Below are 18,504 nucleotides of genomic sequence, written 5' to 3' on the forward strand. Positions count from 1 at the left end.
GGGCTAGGGAGAGAGGAAGAAACCTGAAATGACCATAAGATTATTTGTTTGAGTTGGATGCAAATTTAAAATGTTACCGTAAAACAAAGGAACATTTCTCAAGGGTGTGGTATGTGGCCGAAAAGAAAACTCTAATATTTTGCTCGTCAAGTCCAGCGTTCACTACTATTATCATCAGTTTAGGCGGGAAAACAGACGCGCTTTCCCAAACGTGTTCACACTTTGGTCAACCCTCTGACGCATGCGCAGACGTTTCTTCATGGTGTACATCTGTGGCTTGTCTACATAACAAACGAACAAACAACCCCAGAAAGTTTCATTAATTAAATCCAACAGTAGGAATTTCATGTCAATATTAATTTTCTTTAGTAGTAACGATGATTATTTCTAAAGTGTAATGATTAAGTTTCATTAGATTGGAGTCCCTGTGGTTAGAGTACAACGAACGAACATGTCATAAAACCGTCAAGCAGGGGTCGGTCGTCTCAGTGGTATTAATTTCTGGAGTTCGTTTGTATTTATAGTTTGGACTCGTGTGGAGATAGAAAGACATATTCGGTATGGGGAATTAATACAGAAAGACAAAATACGTACTCTTACTATAGAGGTAAATTAAAAATATAGGTGATAAGAAGTCTTCCAGTTCAATCGAAGTTTTTAAAATGAGATACGAGGTAAATAATTTCAGTTTTTTCTCAAACTTTTTTTTTGTGGTAGGCGGATCTATAACTTAGGAAAGAACATAGAAAACGCGAAAGGGAATTAGGCATGGAAGGTTTATCCTTTCCCATTCTTTCTTTCTTTTTATTTTAGATGGAATAAGGGGATTCTAGTACTTTTGCCTTACACTGAGACGGAGATCCAAGAACCTCTCGTTCCAGTTTGCTAATGCATGCGAGGAAAGACCGGCAAATATTGAACATACGCCATAGTATCAAACATTACCAAACAACAGCGATTTATCGATACTCTGAAACAACCTCTGCGCTGATCAAAGTCAGGGCAAGGCTAACTCACAGAAGGAACCCTGAAACAACCTCTGGGCTGATCAAAGTCAGGGCAAGGCTACCTCACAGATCGAACCCTAAAAGTAAAAAAAAAGTCCTTTTTTCACGAGGGTAGCACTTAATAGCCAGTGGCTAACAAACCTGTGGCCCTCATTCCGTGATCGAATCGGAATTTAGAAGTTGGTTTTTGGGGAGGGAGGAAAACCGGAGACCGGCCCAGAAAACCCTCGAAGCACAGGAGAGAACCAACAAACAACTCTACTCATTTACAACACCGAACCCGGCGGGACTCGAACTCGGGTCGCATTGATGAGAGGTAAGCGCTCACACCGCCACGCCACCCGTGCTTCCCAAACAACCCTGAAACAACCTCTAAGCTGATCTAAGTCAGGGCAAGGCTAACTCACAGATCGAATTGAAATTTAGGTTGTGGAAAAGGCCGAAAAGTTTGGTCAGGCCGTAGCCACCGGTACGGTTGGTCCGGTTTCAACCGAACAAGCTCTCGGGGAAAAAATATAAGAAAAATGAAATAAATAAACAAAAAACAAAAAAAAACGAAAGCCCTCGAAAACCGAACCAATCAGAAATTTGCGACTACGGCCCTGTTGGTTGATCATAGCCGGAACCGTTTAAACTCCATCGTCATGTTGCTGTACGTATCATTGTATTATGACCGTGTCTACCAAAGACGATTGTACTAATTGTTTAATTTACTTCCATCCAAAATCAGGGGAAAAACAAAAAACAGGAAGGAAAGAGCCATTAACTGCAGCACTAAAGAAACCATGAAATCATTTCACGCGATAAGGCGGTACTTCTTTGATCGATTAGATCCACAAACGCGGCATCCGCTGTGCACAAATATCGCTGATAAGGAAACCCCGAAGACCAACCAGAAAACCGATAAAAAAACTGATTTTCCTACAGATAAATACGAAAATATTTCCCTATCGCATTTGATGATTAAGGCACCAATATTTCTCTAATCTGAGTGACCTTAGTTAGCAGTGAATGTCTTTTAAACACGAAGTTGCGGTGGGAAATGCGAGGGGGAGGGGGTGGGGGTTGGAGGGTAAATCATTCATTTCTTGAAGCATGAAAAAGCTCGGTACTTTAAATTAATGCTAGTTCAGAGCAATAAAAAAAATTTTATCACCGCACTGTTTTACCGCGTTTCTTGTTTTGTACACACAAGCAAACTAGGCCGCTCATTAGATATTTCATTTTCATTTGTTTTTTATCTTTCCAAAACATTCTTCGTTGACGTCACTAACCAATCAAATCGTTGCCTCTAGACTTATATTCTAGCATGAAAATAGCATCAAGTCTCTAATATTCAAATCGCGTCTCCTGGTTGATATTAAATTGTGAAAACTGGATTTTAGTTGACGTGTTAGGGAATAAAGGAAGGTGTAGCGATAGTGCACACACCCCTCCACTCTGAGGTCTCGAGTTCAATACATGTACTCAGCATCGCATGTGAGTAAGATTTTTGTTGTCCTTGATTCCTGGGGTTTTCTGCACCCCCTTTTCCCCAATACAAAACCCAACATGATAAACAGCAAAATTATTTCTGTCATGCTCCCTTGGGTTCTCCAGTTTTTCTCTCTCCACAAAACCTATACTTTAACCAGCTGAATTCCAGTCTGTGAGTTAACCGTGCCCTGACTTTCATCAGCCGATGTTCTTTAAGGGTTCAATCTGCGAGTTAGCTGTGTCCTGACTTAATTAGAACAGCCCAGAGTTTATTTCAGGGCACAATCTGTGAGTTAGCCATGCCCTGACTTCGAACAGCCCAGAGGTTGTTTCAGGGTTCATTCTGTTAGTTAGCCGTGCCCTGACTTAGATCAGCCCAGAAGTCGTTTCAGGGTTCTATCTGTTAGCTAGCCGTGCTCTGACTTAGTTCAGCCCAGAAGTCGTTTCAGGGTTCTATCTGTTATTTAGCCGTGCCCTGACTTAGATCAGCCCAGAAGTCGTTTCAGGGTTCTATCTGTTAGTTAGCCGTGCTCTGACTTAGATCAGCCCAGAAGTCGTTTCAGGGTTCATTCTGTTAGTTAGCCGTGCCCTGATTTAGATCAGCCCAGGGGTTGTTTCAGGGTTCTATCTGTTAGTTAGCCGTGCTCTGACTTAGATCAGCCCAGAAGTCGTTTCAGGGTTCTATCTGTTAGTTAGCCGTGCCCTGATTTAGATCAGCCCATAAGTCGTTTCAGGGTTCGATCTGTTATTTAGCCATGCCCTGCCTTCGAACAGCCCAGAGGTTGTTTCAGGCTGCAATCTGTTAGTTAGCCGTGCCCTGACTTAGATCAGCCCAGAGGTTGTTTCAGGGTTCGATCTGTGAGTTAGCCGTGCCCTGACTTAGAACAGTCCAGAAGTTGTTTCAGGGTTTGATAGCATTGAAAGTCTTTTAAAATCAGTGCTTTCCGATTACAACTTATTTGGATGCGTCCAGAACTAGATTTTTAGATACTATATTGGGCTACTATCTCTAAGCGTTCACCTGCCTGTTGTGCTCTTTAGCTCGTCACAAGAACAAAAGACTTAGGTATAGAACGAAAATAACTTTTCGGAATAATCTAGACAAAAAATACGAGTCAAATTTAGAGTGTTTTGTCGAAGGAACTCAACATCTGGAACCTTCCACGTATGTTCTGACTCAATGTTTCTCACGAATCTTGTACTGTTTTAACGAGTATGTGTTAGTTTGTTAGTCTTGGAACCCAGTGTCGAGTGTTGGGGTGTTTGCATTAGAATGATGGATGTGTTAAGATGTGTTGTAAATGTAAACACATGCAATGCTTGCGCCAACGAATCTTGAACAGCTTTGAACAGTAGAGTGCAAACAATATAACCGTGAAACTTTAGTAATACTAAATAGCACAATTTCATGCAAATTCCATCGTTTTTCATTGTTTAATAAGCACTATTTTGTACTATTTAGTAATTAGTGTTTCACGGATTAGAGTGCACGCACTAAATCCGTGAACATTAATTAGTACTAATTAGTACTATTTCATACAGAATCCTTTGTTTTCTATTGTTTATTTATCACCATTTAGTACTAATAGTTAGTATTTGTTTCACGGGTTTAGTGCATGCACTCCCCGGGGGGGGGGGGGGGGGGGGTACTCCCCTATATTTGCTATACGGGTATGTGCCGCCCTATAGGGTATGGTTTTTCGGCTTTTGGGTCTGGGGTAGGGTATCATTTTTTGGCAATTTGTCTGGGATAGGGTGTCCTTTTTGTCTGGGATAGGGTTACGATTTGGTCGTTTTAGTCTGGGATAGGGTTAACGATTTGGTCGTTTTTGTCTGGCGAATAGACTACGCTTTCTGACGGCGCAAAAACAATAAAAACGTTAGCAAATATTGATTGCAATCAATAGTCTGGGATAGGGTGTACAATTCTTAGTTTTAGTCTGGGGTAGGGTATGTAAAATCAAAATTTTAGGTCTGGGATAGGGTCAGGGTTTTGAGGTCCTGGCGGCACACCCCTACCCAAGTTGGGGAGGTAGTTCCCGCCCCCCCCCCCCCCCGGGGTGCACTCTAATGGTTTGCACTCTGTCTGTTGGTTTGTACTCAGTGTCTAGGTGTTAGAATGTTTGTATTAGAACAATAGACATATTAAGATGTGTTGTAAGTGTAACTGCATGCAACGCTTGAGCCCACGAATCTTGTACAGTTTCGAGTATCTTTTATTTTGTTCAGTTAATACTCAGTACCAATTGACCCATTCTTTTTTTAAGGAATGGTCAATGCTTAGCGTGCGTATATCAAGTTCTGGATGCATGCGGGAGGTTGCTAAGCACTCAAGAAGCGTAAGAGTCTAGCTAACTCTAGCTTTTTGAGTGCTTAAGCAACGTACGCACAACTAAGCATTGACCATTGCTTTTATAACATAGCAAAACCGTAAAAAATATTTGTTTATCAAAAATTCAAATTTGCTCTAACGAAATCTTCGTTTTATGGCGTCAGCGTGCACCATCCATTTCTGGATGCACGCTCGCGCACGCTAATTAACCAATCAAAGCGCGCGTTATCTCGTGGCTATGTTATAAAAAGTGTTGTAAGTTCAGTGAAATATATGGACAGACTGATTCCGATGTCCATGAAAAGAAAAAGAGAAAAAATGAAGCAAGTGAAGAAAAGAAAGAGAGAATTAAGGAAGGAAACTAGGAGGAAGAAAGAAATGTAAGAAAGAAAAAGAAAGAATGGTAGAAAAGAAAGAGAGCAAGAAGAAAGAAAGCTAGCAACAACAAAAAAAAAAAGAAAGAAAAGTAGGGCGGAAAAAAAAGGGATTAGAAGAGAAAGAGAAAAAGAAAAAAGGAAGGAAGGAAGGAAGGTAGGAAAGTAAGAAAAATACACTGAATCATTAGTGTATGTTATCATCAATACTTAGAACTACAACACGGCTGCGTAGTGTGAAGAAATATTTACCCAAAACCTTCCTAAATCTTAACGAGCCTTCTATCGCTGTTTACATCTTATCCGTGCACGTGACAGAACAAAGGGCAGATTTAATCTGGTACGTTTGCATGGTGACTTTTCCCCCATGTTTTTCAGTGTTACTTTTTGTCAAAGCTTTTAAGGTCGAGCTTACTTAGTACAATAGACGTTTATTTCTTTCTTGAAGCATAAAAAAAACATCCACTTTGTTACGACTTCACATCCTCTAAAATAAGCATATAGCTTGTCAAACGGCTTAAGCCCTTTCTTCGTCTTCGTCATAAGCGCTTTAAGCAAACTTTAAGTGAAAGACGCTCGAAGCAAGAATGTTCGCAATAACATATATGCTATGAATATTTTTTCGTGCTCCAACACGAAAGGAAGATTTTGCTGTGATTCGTATTTCTTTCCATGGTTCTATAACCTCTTACTTAGTCTTTGGTGGAAAAATGTTGTCTCACATGGAACCTAAATCAGTTTTATATCATGAGCATAAACGTCCGATGGCAAAAATGGGATTTAGTGAGCGTACATTACAAAGCAAACGAGAAAGAGGACAGAAAACTACGAAAACGGGTTGTAATCAAACTCCTACACAAGAGAAAAGATATAAAAAATAAAGGTCAGGAAAGAGGAAGTAGATAAGAAAAAGCTACTTTGAAAGCTTGCAATTAAGGAAACATTCAAGCTATACTGTATAGAAAGACGACATATTGGAGTTTAACGACAAATTTTTGCCCTATGACGTATTTGCAGACTAAAGGGAAACGATTAAAAGAACATTGTTCGCATGAAAAAAGAAAAATGAGACAAAATGTTGGAAGAAACGCTAGGAAAATTATTTAAGAACCCGACATTGTTTGTTTGAAATCAAAATGTGCAAGTTATTAAAAAAAGGAAATTAGAATATCGAAGTGTTTCTGTTTTTCTAGAACATTTCGTCAATCTTATTTGACATTCTTGGCTGTTTTCATTAAATTTAGGAAAATGTTTTAATGAAGTTTGACAAAATATCATATGTCTGTTCGAATCAATTTGTTTTGATGTGAAAATAAATGTTTACAATGTTGGGGAAATCTTGATTATGATAGAACGCTTCCATAAAACCTAAGGAAAACAGTAATTGCTCATTTAAGGTTGGCTTTAGAGTAGACAGGAGTTGGAGACCTTTGTTCTGTAGCTCTTAAATGGCTTCCGTGTTTATTGGACCAGTCAGATCAGAGAAGAGAATAATGGTGACAGCGAATCGGGACGCTTGGAAGCCATTTGAGTGTCGATGTATTCGGGTTTTTAGGCGTCTCACTAATATACTTACTTACTGATATGTAAAAGGGAAAGAAAAAAAGGGACGAAAGAAAGGAAATGAAAGAAGGAAAGAAAGGAAGAATGAAAGAAAGAAAGAAAGTAGGAAAGAAAGAAAGAAAGAAATGAAGAAAGAAAGAAAGGAAAAAAGTAGGAAAGAAAGAAAGAATGAAAGAAAGTAGGAAAGAAAGAAAGAATGAAAGAAAGAAAGAAAGAAAGAAAGAAAGAAAGAAAGAAAGAAAGAAAGAAAGAAAGAAAGAAAGAAAGAAAGAAAGAAAGAAAGAAAGAAAGAAAGAAAGAAAGGAAAAATTAAATAAATGAAGAAATAAAATATATAGAAAAAAAGCTAAAGCAAAGTAGTGCTTTCAGTTTTTTCAATGTGTAGATCCTGTAGATAATCCTATCGATAACCGATGAGACAAGAACTGAACGTGGGTTGCAGTAGATTGTTTTATTCAGCTTTTCTGTCTATATCACAGAAAGTCACGAACCAAATCATTTCAAGCATTTTTATACTTTACATAATTCCCGATTGAAAATACCAAAAGGGTTTTCTTAAAGAGAGAAAAAATGTCCCTCGTCTTGGGAGCGAAATTAGTGCTTCTTCTAGAGGTTTCACACCCAATTAATTTTTAAAAAATTATAAAAAAGCCTGAACCCTCCAATAACAATTTTTGATGTTATGATTGCCTCCAAAGAATATTGATTGCACATTTCAATCAACTACTACAGCAAAAACCAATGTACACGTACACCTAAATGAAATTTCCTAGGATACAAAACAAGTTTCATGTTCAACTATTTGTTTACTATGTTACAAATCACTAGCAACAGAGGAACGAGCCAACCGCGCATGCGCGACTAGGAATACAACAAAAAGCTCCTGACAAGGGATTGAATAAACATACTGCGGAACGGAAACATTTTAACTGTCTTGATTTAGATTTTTTAAGTGGTTTGAACGTATCGCATTTATACCTATGTTTATATTTTTGTAACATTTTGTGACGTCACAAGGCGGTGATTTTCAGCGTGAAAGTAATCATCATCGTACGCTTAGTGATGTAAGTCGACTCCTGTCGCACGAATTAGAGCCAGTTTGGAATTCATTTAAAGAAGATAATATGAACCAAGGTGCGTATGAAAACATCAGTAACAGAAATGATTGTCGGAAGCGGCCTAAAATGGATGTAACAAAACGGAGTGACAAGGCGACGCAAGATGAGTCAGACTAGAATATAGACGAGCTGATGAATTCATGATTGAAGCTGCAACTACTGGAACCAAGATATAAAAGAAGAAGAAGTTGCCGTTTAAAGAATTGATATTGGTGTATTCGTTACAAAACGATTGGACACAAACACACTAGCTAATTGTAGAGTTCAGAGTATTTAGCGCGGTAAATCTACAACCAAAACGTTATTGAATTCAAAAAAATTGCAGCCTTCAAATTAGGAAAGCCATCGGAAGCGACGTTATTGAAAAAAAAAGAGGCGTCTTTTTGGATAGGAGAAAGAAATTGCCTCAGTCATAACAAATTTTATCGGATTTATTAAAAACTCTGCTAGTGAGTATTTATGCTGTAGCGAGGTGTAAACAACGACAAGACCGCTAGAAGCGTCGCAATTGCAAATGAATCAAGGTTCTTTTAAAACTCCAGCCGAGGTACTTTAGACAAACAACGTCATTACAGTGATGGGTTATTGAAATCTATTGATAGACCTTAAGGGACGTTATAGGTTGAGTTTCTGTGAGAGAATCTTCAGATCCAGGGAACGGACAGTCATCCAACAAAGAACCAAAGAAAACTTTAAACTTCAATGGAGATTTAAGAGCAGTTGCCTGGAGTGTTCCTGTTTCATACTCAAGTAGGAAAAAATCGTAAGTAAAAAAATATCACCAAAAAAAGGAAAAGACATCAGTCCATCTATCACGTCGGTTCATCACGTGGCCTAGTGGTTGCGGAATCCTTCCCTGATACTGGCCATGGAGAATACTTCAAACACTAGGTTTTGGAATTTAACAATTGAAGATAGCGTTTCTTGTTCTAAAGAGACTTTCGAGTTTAGAATGACAAAATACGCATTTTATGGCGTCATTTTTGTTATCAGTTTTATTGGGAATTCATGCGTTTGTGTGGTAGTATGGAGAAAAGCTGGTATGAAGACAGTGATGAATTACTTTCTCGTGAATCTTGCCGTTGCTGACCTTGCCTTTACAGTCATTTGTATCCCATTTGACCTTCCGGTCCAAGAAAACGGCTACAAATGGCCTTTCCACGAATCACTTTGTAAGGTAATATTCCCACTTCAGACAATGTGCGCTTTTGCATCGGTGTTTACCCTGGCGGCGATCAGTTTGAGTCGGTTTCGCGCTGTCGTGCATCCGATGAAACGCCAACTAAATCTACCGGCCACGCGAGCTGTCATTTGTATCATATGGCTGTCATCGTTAGTGTTTGTAATTCCTTATGGTCTTGTTCTTCGTGTGAATAGAGACACTAACCAGTGTGAAGAAGACTGGCCGCAACCTGCACACCTCTATCGAACGACGTACACCATTAGCATCTTCATTGCACAATACCTAATACCATTAGCTCTCATCTTCTGGGCTTATGTGAGGATTTACTTTGAGATGGCGGCAAATTCTGCACGGTATCATCAATGCACGCGCAATGAGCACGCTATAGAGACACGGAAAGTCCTTCGTACAGCAATCGCAGTGACAGTACTTTTCGCCATCTGCATGTTACCCAATCATATTGTCTGGGTGATGATGGACTTCATCGAAGACAACAGTTTTATTGGTTGTAGTAGTTGGTTGGTAGTGGCTAATATTTGTGTGTTTGCTAACAGCGCCGCGGATCCTATCGTCTACACTGTATTCCACGAGAAATACAGGAAAGAGTTTGTGAGATTTGCGACTGGTATATGTAGGTTATACACAGGGAAGAGGAGAAATCATAACTTGGAGGTCACGGTGACGTATTACGGTAATGCGTTCACTGAAAACAGTCATCATTGCCATGGCAACAAGATGAGATTGACAACCAATACGAGTACGAACTCCGTACTTGACAAAGCAAGAGACTTGAATGATGTTAACCATCATTGCCATGGAAATAAAGTCAGATTGACAGTCAATACGAGTACGAACTCCGTACTAGATGATACAAGAGACTTGAATGATGGTAACCGTCATTGCCATGGAAATAAAGTCAGATTGACAGCCAATACGAGTACAAACTCCGTACTAGATGATACAAGAGACTTGAATGATGGTAACCATCATTGCCATGGAAACAAGTTGAGATTGACAACCAATACGAGTACGAACTCCGTACTTGACAAAGCAAGAGACTTGAATGATGGTAATCATCATTGTCATGGAAATAAGTTGAGAATATCTCCTAACATGAGTACAAACTTGGTACTGGATGATACAAATAAGTTGAATGATAGTATTCATCATTGCCATGGAAACAACGTCAGGTTGATAATCAATACGAACTCGTAAATAGATGAAACAAGAGACTTGAGACTGCATCTTCTTGGTAACTGCACTTGGATACCAACCATATCACGTCTTGCATCAATGTACCCCCAAGAACTAACCAATGACATTAACTGAAGTCCCAATCAGTTCTATCTTTACATCCTCTATCGGGTGGGAAGCTAGTGTAGAAGAAAGAAAGACTAACAATGACATATCGCCAAAGGAAACGGATTTATTAAGCATCTTCATGACACAGAGTGTACTGGATTTATTCCTTAGAAGTGCGACGCGAGTTTACGGCTAACTTACATTGATGCTTGGTACTCGAGATGTAAGGAGGATTATAACTTTATAACTTGATGCAAAAAAAAAAAGAAAAAAAGAAAAAAAGAGTATAAGAGGATAGATACATAAGATTACTTGGGGAATGACAGATGAATATAATTCAAAGCTAATTCTAGAAGGAAGACAAAGGATTAAGACAACGAACTATCTGGTTCTTTGAAATATATTGAGTTAATAAAAAAGTAGAATGAGTTTTCATCGACAGAACAATTTAATTACGCAAATGAATAAAGCAGAAGATACTAACAGCGATTAATTTTTAATAAAGTTCAATGTATTTTTGAACTTAAAATTGAAAGAGAATTCAATTAAAATAACTAAATAAGGATGAATTTCTGAATGAACATGAAAGAAAAAAAGAAAAGAAGAAAAGAAAGAAAAGGAAAGAAAAATAGAAAGTGAAGATTGAAAAAAGTTGTCTAAGCGGGAAAACCCAAAAAATTTAAGTAAATTTGTCACGTATTTTACTATTAGTCAAGCCAATGGGAAGTCATTTGAATGTTACGTAATGTCATACCATGCCATGCACCTGCATTTTGGTTGGGTGAATTATACAAAAATGCCAATGGGAAGCCATTTGAATGCTATCTAATTTCATACCATGGCATGTACCTGCATTTTGATTGGGTGAATTATATAAAAATCCAAGGGGAGGCCATTTGAATGCTACGTAAAATCATACCATGCCAAGTACCTGCATTTGGATTGGGTGAATTGTACAAAAATTGAATACTACGTAGTATTGTCATACTAGGCCATTTACCTGCATTTTGATTGGGTGAATTAAACGAAAATGCCAATGGGAAGCCATTTGAGTGCTACGTAATGGCATACCATACGATGTCCCTGTCGTGCCACACTTCATATATTAATTAACTGCAAAATAATTATTCTCGGGTTTCCTGAATCCAAGATATTATCCCGCACGGGACTTTGCATAAATCCTGCCTATCTACTTATCTAATCATCCATTTATTTATTTGTAATTTAATTGTTTTTCTCAATTTTGACGCTACCCAACAATGCCGTTTAAAACACATCCAATCTCGAATTCAATCACCAACTTCTGACTATCCAAGAATACATATCAAATCAATAAAAATTGCTTTCTTATGACTAAGTTCTCATTCCAATATTCATATAATATCCAAGTATAAAATTCATAAATTCAATAATCGAGAAAATAAAATACAGCCTAAATTTTGGTATATCCCAATTCTGGATATGATTGTTAAAGATATCCAATTTTGGCGATTTTATTTTCTTGCCCCAGCAACATAAATCTCATTTCCAGGGCATAAATATAAATAATTCAGTTCAATGTTTTTTGAAGATATTCAATTTTGGCCATTTTATTTTCTTGCCCCAGCGACATAAATCTCATTTCCAGGGCATGAATATGATTCATTCAGTTCCCATTTCATCTCCCTTTATAGGATGACGAAAGGTTGTTATCTGGGTTTAAACGTTATTATCACCAGCAGTTATCAACTTGCACTCTATGGTAATTCGTGTTTAGAGATCTAGTTATTTTCCTAGAAACCTTTTTTGGTAAAGATTTTAGGAGATTCAACCAACATGAAAAACTAGCAAATGACAGTACAAATGCAGCAAATATATAAATGATTATTACTGTACTTTCCTGGGGTATGAAGCATTTTGATAATTCGAAATTCTTGGGCGTTATTACAGCCTGGAAAACGGAAAAAGTATTTAAAAATTAGTCATTTGGGAATTAAAAACGACACTGATACGCGTTATTATTTATCCTTCTTTCTTCTCTCGTTATAATTAGCACCAGGTACGACTATCACACTCACCACCACACAACCATCACACTCACCACAACCATCATCATTACCATCATCACCTCTCCTCATCACCACTACCAACAACATCGCTATCACCTTTTTCTCATCACCACAACCATCATTATTACCATCATCACAACCACCACCACCATCTTCATTACCATCATCGACTCTTCTCATCACCACCACCACTAACATCTCTATCACCTCTTTTCTCATCACCACAACCATCATCATTACCATCATCACCTACACCAACAACATTACCATCATCAACTCTCCTCATCACCACCATCATTACCATTATCACGATCACCAACAATATCACCATCATCACCTCTCCTCTTCACCACCACCAACATCGCTATCACCTCATTTCAGTCATCACCACAACCACCATCGTTACCTTCACCAACATCACCATCATCACCTCTTTTCTCATCACCACAACCATCATCATTACCATCATTACCTTCACCAACAACATCACCATCATCCCCTCTCCTCATCACCACCACCACCAACATCGCTATTACCTCTTTTCTCATCATTACAACCATCATTATTACCATCATTACTTCCACCAACAACATCGTCTCTCCTCATCACCACAACCAACAACATCGCTATTACCTCTTTTCTCATCATTACAACCATCATTATTACCATCATTACTTCCACCAACAACATCGTCTCTCCTCATCACCACAACCAACAACATCGCTATTACCTCTTTTCTCATCATTACAACCATCATTATTACCATCATTACTTACACCAACAACATCCTCTCTCCTCATCACCACAACCAACAACATCGCTATTACCTCTTTTCTCATCATTACAACCATCATTATTACCATCATTACTTCCACCAACTATCGTCTCTCCTCATCACCACAACCAACAACATCGCTATTACCTCTTTTCTCATCATTACAACCATCATTATTACCATCATTACTTCCACCAACAACATCGTCTCTCCTCATCACCACAACCAACAACATCGCTATTACCTCTTTTTTCATCATTACAACCATCATTATTACCATCATTACTTCCACCAACAACATCACCTCTCCTCATCACCACAACCAACAACATCGCTATTACCTCTTTTCTCATCATTACAACCATCGTCATTACCATCATCACCTCCACCAACAACATCAGCATCATCACCTCTCATCATCATTACACGCCTACACTGGAGATTCAACAATATGTGTTGGCATCAATAAAATAATCATATGAAAGTCAACAGACTCACCATCACAAAACTTGGGTTATTTCTATTCCTCCAACTAAATGATGGTATGGTCAGCTCTGGTGTCCCATCATCGTGGATCAAATAACAACCATGATGGGTGTGGCCACTAAGAACAAGGCGTGGTCTAAATGACTCTAACAGGAGAGCTGTCGCCTCCTGTGATACTACCTCCCATTTTGGCCGGTTCACTTTGCTTTGTTGGTCTGGTGGAGGTGCATCTACACCAGTACACTTTTTTTCGTCTTCGCGATATAGAGGATAGTGCTGATGATAATAATTATAATAATAATAAATATTTATTATCATCAGAATTATTGATGATTATTGACAACTATTATGGTGCTGATTCAAAATGGAGGACATTTGCAGATGTCATTTCTCAATAATCACAGATGTCATTTCTCAATAATCACCTACAGGTGAACATAGGATTGCGCAAGTAATGATACTAAAACAATTATCTGCCTTGGGCTCAGTGATTATCTATGAATAATAATTATTAATGATAAAATAACTATTATAAATTTTGCATTCTGATTGGTTGGGAGCGTGTGTTTTATGAGAGCACACAGCACGCACACACCCTTTGCATTTTATAAAAGAAATAAAAAATTTGCTTTGCTGTGCTGTGTGTAGTTATAAAGCACTTGGGGATTAGCAGAACACTCAAGAGTGTCAAGAAGCACTATGCGTCGTGCTTCTCCTAACACTTCTCTTGCGTTCTACCTATCCCTGGGTGCTTTATAACTGCACACAGCATGCACGTGGGTTTTTTATTCCCTCAATAGTTACTGTTTATAGGCACTGCAAGAGCATTTCCTAACCAAGCAAAAATTCTGTTAACACCAACCTGAATGAGTATAGGTGAGGGTGCATCGTATGGAACTTCACATTCTTGTGTTTTTTCTAGTTCTTTTATAATATTTCTTCTTGTATTTCCTCTTTCCTCATAACAGTTAATTTTCCTTGCTATTTGTTTCATCTGACTCACAACATTACTACACATATAACAGTTGTCACCCTCAAGTCCTATAGAGTTTACTACCACAAACCTGGGAATGAGACAAAGCTATTATCTTATACACAGGATTCTTACCACCAAAAAAGCATTTGGATTTGGCTTATTTGATTCAACTTTGAGGGGTACTTTGCATAAATATACTAGCTTGTTATCCTTCCCTGTATTATAAACTATAATTGTGTTTATGGAAAGTGGCCCTCAAAGTTGAATCAAATGAGCTATTAAAAGCAATTCCAGAGTTATCATAAATGTAACATTAAATCTGACTTACACGTTTCCTTTAATCTGAAGTAACTCTGCAGGAGGGACATTAAAGGCCTTTGAAAATCTTTCAAAATGGGCTTTCTTTACAGAAGCACTGCAAAAAGAAATACCATGAATTCAAAATAGATGTAATCTTAAGGCCGGTTTAGACAGTACGATTTTCGCCTACAACTATCGTGCCATCCTACAACTCCAGTAGGTCCTACGACAGATGCGAGTGTGTTGTATATGATAGTCATAGGCGAAAATTGTACCGTCTAAACCAGCCTTTAGAAATATGTCCTCAAAAACAGTCCCAAAATGCACTGCAATGCTAACCCAACCCAGTCTTTTCCTCAACCTCTGAATGGCTAATCATAAGGGAATAATCTGCCAAATGTTACATGATAATCATACAGTATAAGTATCAACTTACACATCATGAAAGCCGATATCATGGTTGCCTACAACAACATGGAACTGCATATCTTGAGGATGCCTGAACATCTTATGGAAGCGACTGACATGATATTCAAATTCCTAATTATTTTAAAAGAATAAAGAAAAGATTGTATATTATTGTACAAGAAAAAAAAACATTGGTGGCTCTGGGGAGCTCTTGTAGCAAACATGTAGTTTACTTTCCCCTCACCTCAAGGGCCTGGGGTTTGATTCCTGGACTCTGAATCACATGAACTAGCAGAGGTCTCTTCCTTGATTCAGGGATTTTTCTCTGGGTTCTCTAAGGGAGCATGGCAGAAACAAATTTGTTGATTGGTCTTCCTGTGGTATTGACTTGTGCTGACAAATATATCGTGGGCTCAAGTAAATATCAAAGATGGCAACGTACGTAAAATTGACTGGGAATTGACTTTTAAAAACCTCATGCGCTTCCATACACAGGAAGACCAATCAATTAAGTTTTGTACCACAGGAAGACCAATAAGCAAAATTATTTCCACTGTACTCCCTTGGGTTCTCCAGTTTAAATTCTTTCTCCACAAAACCTATACTTTAACCTGGGGGGGGGGGGGGGGGTACTCCCCTATATTCACTATACATTCACAGGGTATGGTTTTCAGTGATTCTACTCTGGAACAGGGTATATAAAATCGAGCTCGCTCTGGAACAGGATATATGAAATCATGCTCTCTCCTCTCTTGAACAGGGTTTTCAGCAATCTTGCTCTGGAACAGGGTATGAATTTCAGCAATTTTTACTCTGGAACAGGGTCAGGGTTCAGAGGGCTCAGCAGCACATCCCTACCCTAAACTGGCAAGAGTACCCCCCCCCCCCCCCCCCCCGGACTTTAACCAGCTAAATTCCAATTTAATCTGTGAGTTAGTCATGATGCCCTGACTTTCATCAGCTCAGAGGTTGTTTCAGGATTCAATCTGTGAGTTAGCTGTGCCCTGACTTCAAACAGCCCAGAGGTTGTTTCAGGGTTCTATCTATGAGATAGCCATGCTCTGACTTCGAACAGCCCAGAGGTTGTTTCAGGATTCCATCTGTTAGTTAGCCGTGCCCTGACTTAGAACAGACCAGACGTTGTTTCAGGGTAACTAGTATGGGAAATTGAAGGTAGGGATGGTGTTGTAGTTCTCTCCTCTCCCAAACCATCCACTAGATAGAAAGACTCTTTACTAATATCTAACGCCAGCCATATCAGATCGCTGGAACATTACAATTGTTTTATATAGCACAAAGAATTCAATAGACGATGTGCACTAACATGTTATGTGACCTCACCCTTCTAAAACGAACAGAAACCAGAAATGAAAAGAGCGCCTCAACATTATTATGAAGGCAAAATTTCAGCTCAAATGTGAACTATAGGAGGAATGAAATTAAATTTAAAATCAAATATTTTATATGTCTTTAAAATATTCTATAAGGATTTGTAAAGTGTTGGCTGTTAAGGTGGCTGCCTACTTTTGAACGTTCGAATTGAGCCCACAATGAGCGCGCGCTCAAAAACCGCTGAAAAATCTACAAGATTTTATTGAAGAACCATACGCTTTTTGAGCTTCAACAGGGCAAAACCCCCAAATTTTGCACGGGACTATATTTTTTGATAGCTCATTCGAAAAAACTCCTAAAAATCTAGGTTATATCAACATTTTAGGAAAAGTTTAAATCAGGAACACGTGAAAAAATAGATTTTTGTAGGGATTTTTGTTCGACTTTATGAGATTTTTTAAGAGCACCGAAACTACAAAATATGACAAATCAATGTATCTCTCTGTCTTTTTGTCGAAAATATCCATGTATTATTGTAGAAGGATTGACTAGCCTTCATTCATGCAATCATATAGTCTGCAAATAACTATTATCTTATTCATCTTAATTTTTTTCTAATCACTTCCGGTGGCGCAATTTTTACTCCAAAAGCTCGTGCGTAGGCTTCCATTAAATGCTGATTATCTCGAAAACGAGCTCGGGACACCCCATTTTTCTTTCCAGATTTGGAATCAGCATTAAATTTCAATTCGGAAAATCGAAGTTTTAAAAAAAGCTTAAATCAATTTCCAAAAGTAGGCAGTCACCTTAAGCTTTTGCAAGCCAGCACATTTTCCCATACAAATCCTTCGATTTCATATCTACAGCGGTAATGCAATTTTTCCTGTTTTGCTGGTTGAGTTCAACTCCACCTCCCTACTATTGTTGAGGTGCTCTTTTCATTTCTGTTATTTATTTTGACACAACTCTTTACTTAAGGGAGGTGAGGTCACGTGAACTATCAGTGCAAGCCATTCATGTTATTTTTTTGTCATTATAAAATGCCTGTTGGCATCTGATGGTGCAAAGCCTCTATTTACCATCATACCTCATCACTGCATTTCATCCCTTCATCAAACAAGTCCCCAAGCACGAACACAACATCTGGTTCAAATATAGTTATCGCTGTTTGAAAAGCTCTCTCCATCTGCCACTCTCTTCTAAGCTTGTCGAACCAGTGACCATCTTCAGATCCAAGTAGGTGGGTGTCTGTCAAAAACATGGCTCTCAGAGGATCTACACCCCATTTCTTTCCTTCTGGACTGAGCTCTGGCCATGAGCACTGGTATATAACTACGTAGTACACTATCCATTCACAAAATACGAATACTAGGGCAGTGAAAAGTGCAAGAAATTTCAACTTTCTGGGAATCATTTTCTTTCACCATTTCGTTCCTTTTACCACGACTTCTCGCCAGACTTGCATCCTTTTTATGACTTCTTTAGGGATAGTTACATTAGAATCAATGTTTTATGCTTTTCTGCTGAGAGTTTTTCGTGTTTCCATATCTGCAAAGCAATAAAAAAGCACTCAGAGATACAACACACAACTTGTTGAATATTCCATATTTCCACCGCCTTTTTTGTATCTTCAAACGCGACAAAAATTACATCAACATTATTTGTACAGAAAATTCAAATACTTAGGACTGAACTTCTTCGTCTTAAACTTGCCTTATCCGTTTAGTTTTGGGCTTTTTCTCTCGGGGTTTTTAGGCGTCTACTGTCCCCGCAATGACAGACACCATCTTGCTTCTAGGTTGCTATACACAGGAAGCCCAATTT

At 38.4% G+C, this 18,504-nt stretch overlaps 2 protein-coding genes across 4 annotated transcripts; one reads left to right on the forward strand and one right to left on the reverse strand.

Annotated features, from left to right (window-relative positions):
* Positions 1-7,188: 7,188 nt before the first annotated feature.
* On the reverse strand, positions 7,189-18,483 carry LOC116299120 (metallophosphoesterase 1). Of its 3 annotated transcripts, XR_004197428.2 has the most exons (9): positions 18,394-18,483; positions 17,768-18,228; positions 15,377-15,480; positions 14,969-15,055; positions 14,527-14,728; positions 13,677-13,940; positions 11,356-12,285; positions 10,557-10,602; positions 7,189-10,426 (listed from the first exon to the last, which is right to left on the reverse strand). XR_004197428.2 is itself a non-coding variant. In XM_031707756.2 (7 exons), exons 2-7 carry the CDS (start codon positions 18,092-18,094, stop codon positions 12,067-12,069), a joined length of 1,203 nt encoding a protein of 400 aa, XP_031563616.1. In that variant the 5' UTR covers positions 18,095-18,228; positions 18,394-18,483; the 3' UTR covers positions 11,314-12,066. The 3 variants fall into 3 exon arrangements, 1 of the variants encoding a protein (XP_031563616.1); XR_016120493.1 differs by having other exon boundaries at positions 7,189-10,602; XM_031707756.2 differs by lacking the exons at positions 7,189-10,426; positions 10,557-10,602 and having other exon boundaries at positions 11,314-12,285.
* On the forward strand, positions 8,739-10,268 carry LOC116299119 (QRFP-like peptide receptor). Its single transcript, XM_031707755.2, has one exon. The coding sequence runs from the start codon at positions 8,739-8,741 to the stop codon at positions 10,266-10,268; it is 1,530 nt and encodes a 509-aa protein (XP_031563615.1).
* Positions 18,484-18,504: the final 21 nt, after the last annotated feature.

Source organism: Actinia tenebrosa, unplaced genomic scaffold (assembly GCF_029948245.1).
Source record: "Actinia tenebrosa isolate PJP-AT-01 unplaced genomic scaffold, QUT_ActTen_1.0 PGA_scaffold2__45_contigs__length_23673736, whole genome shotgun sequence".
In the NCBI taxonomy this organism is placed as follows: Eukaryota; Metazoa; Cnidaria; class Anthozoa; order Actiniaria; family Actiniidae; genus Actinia; species Actinia tenebrosa.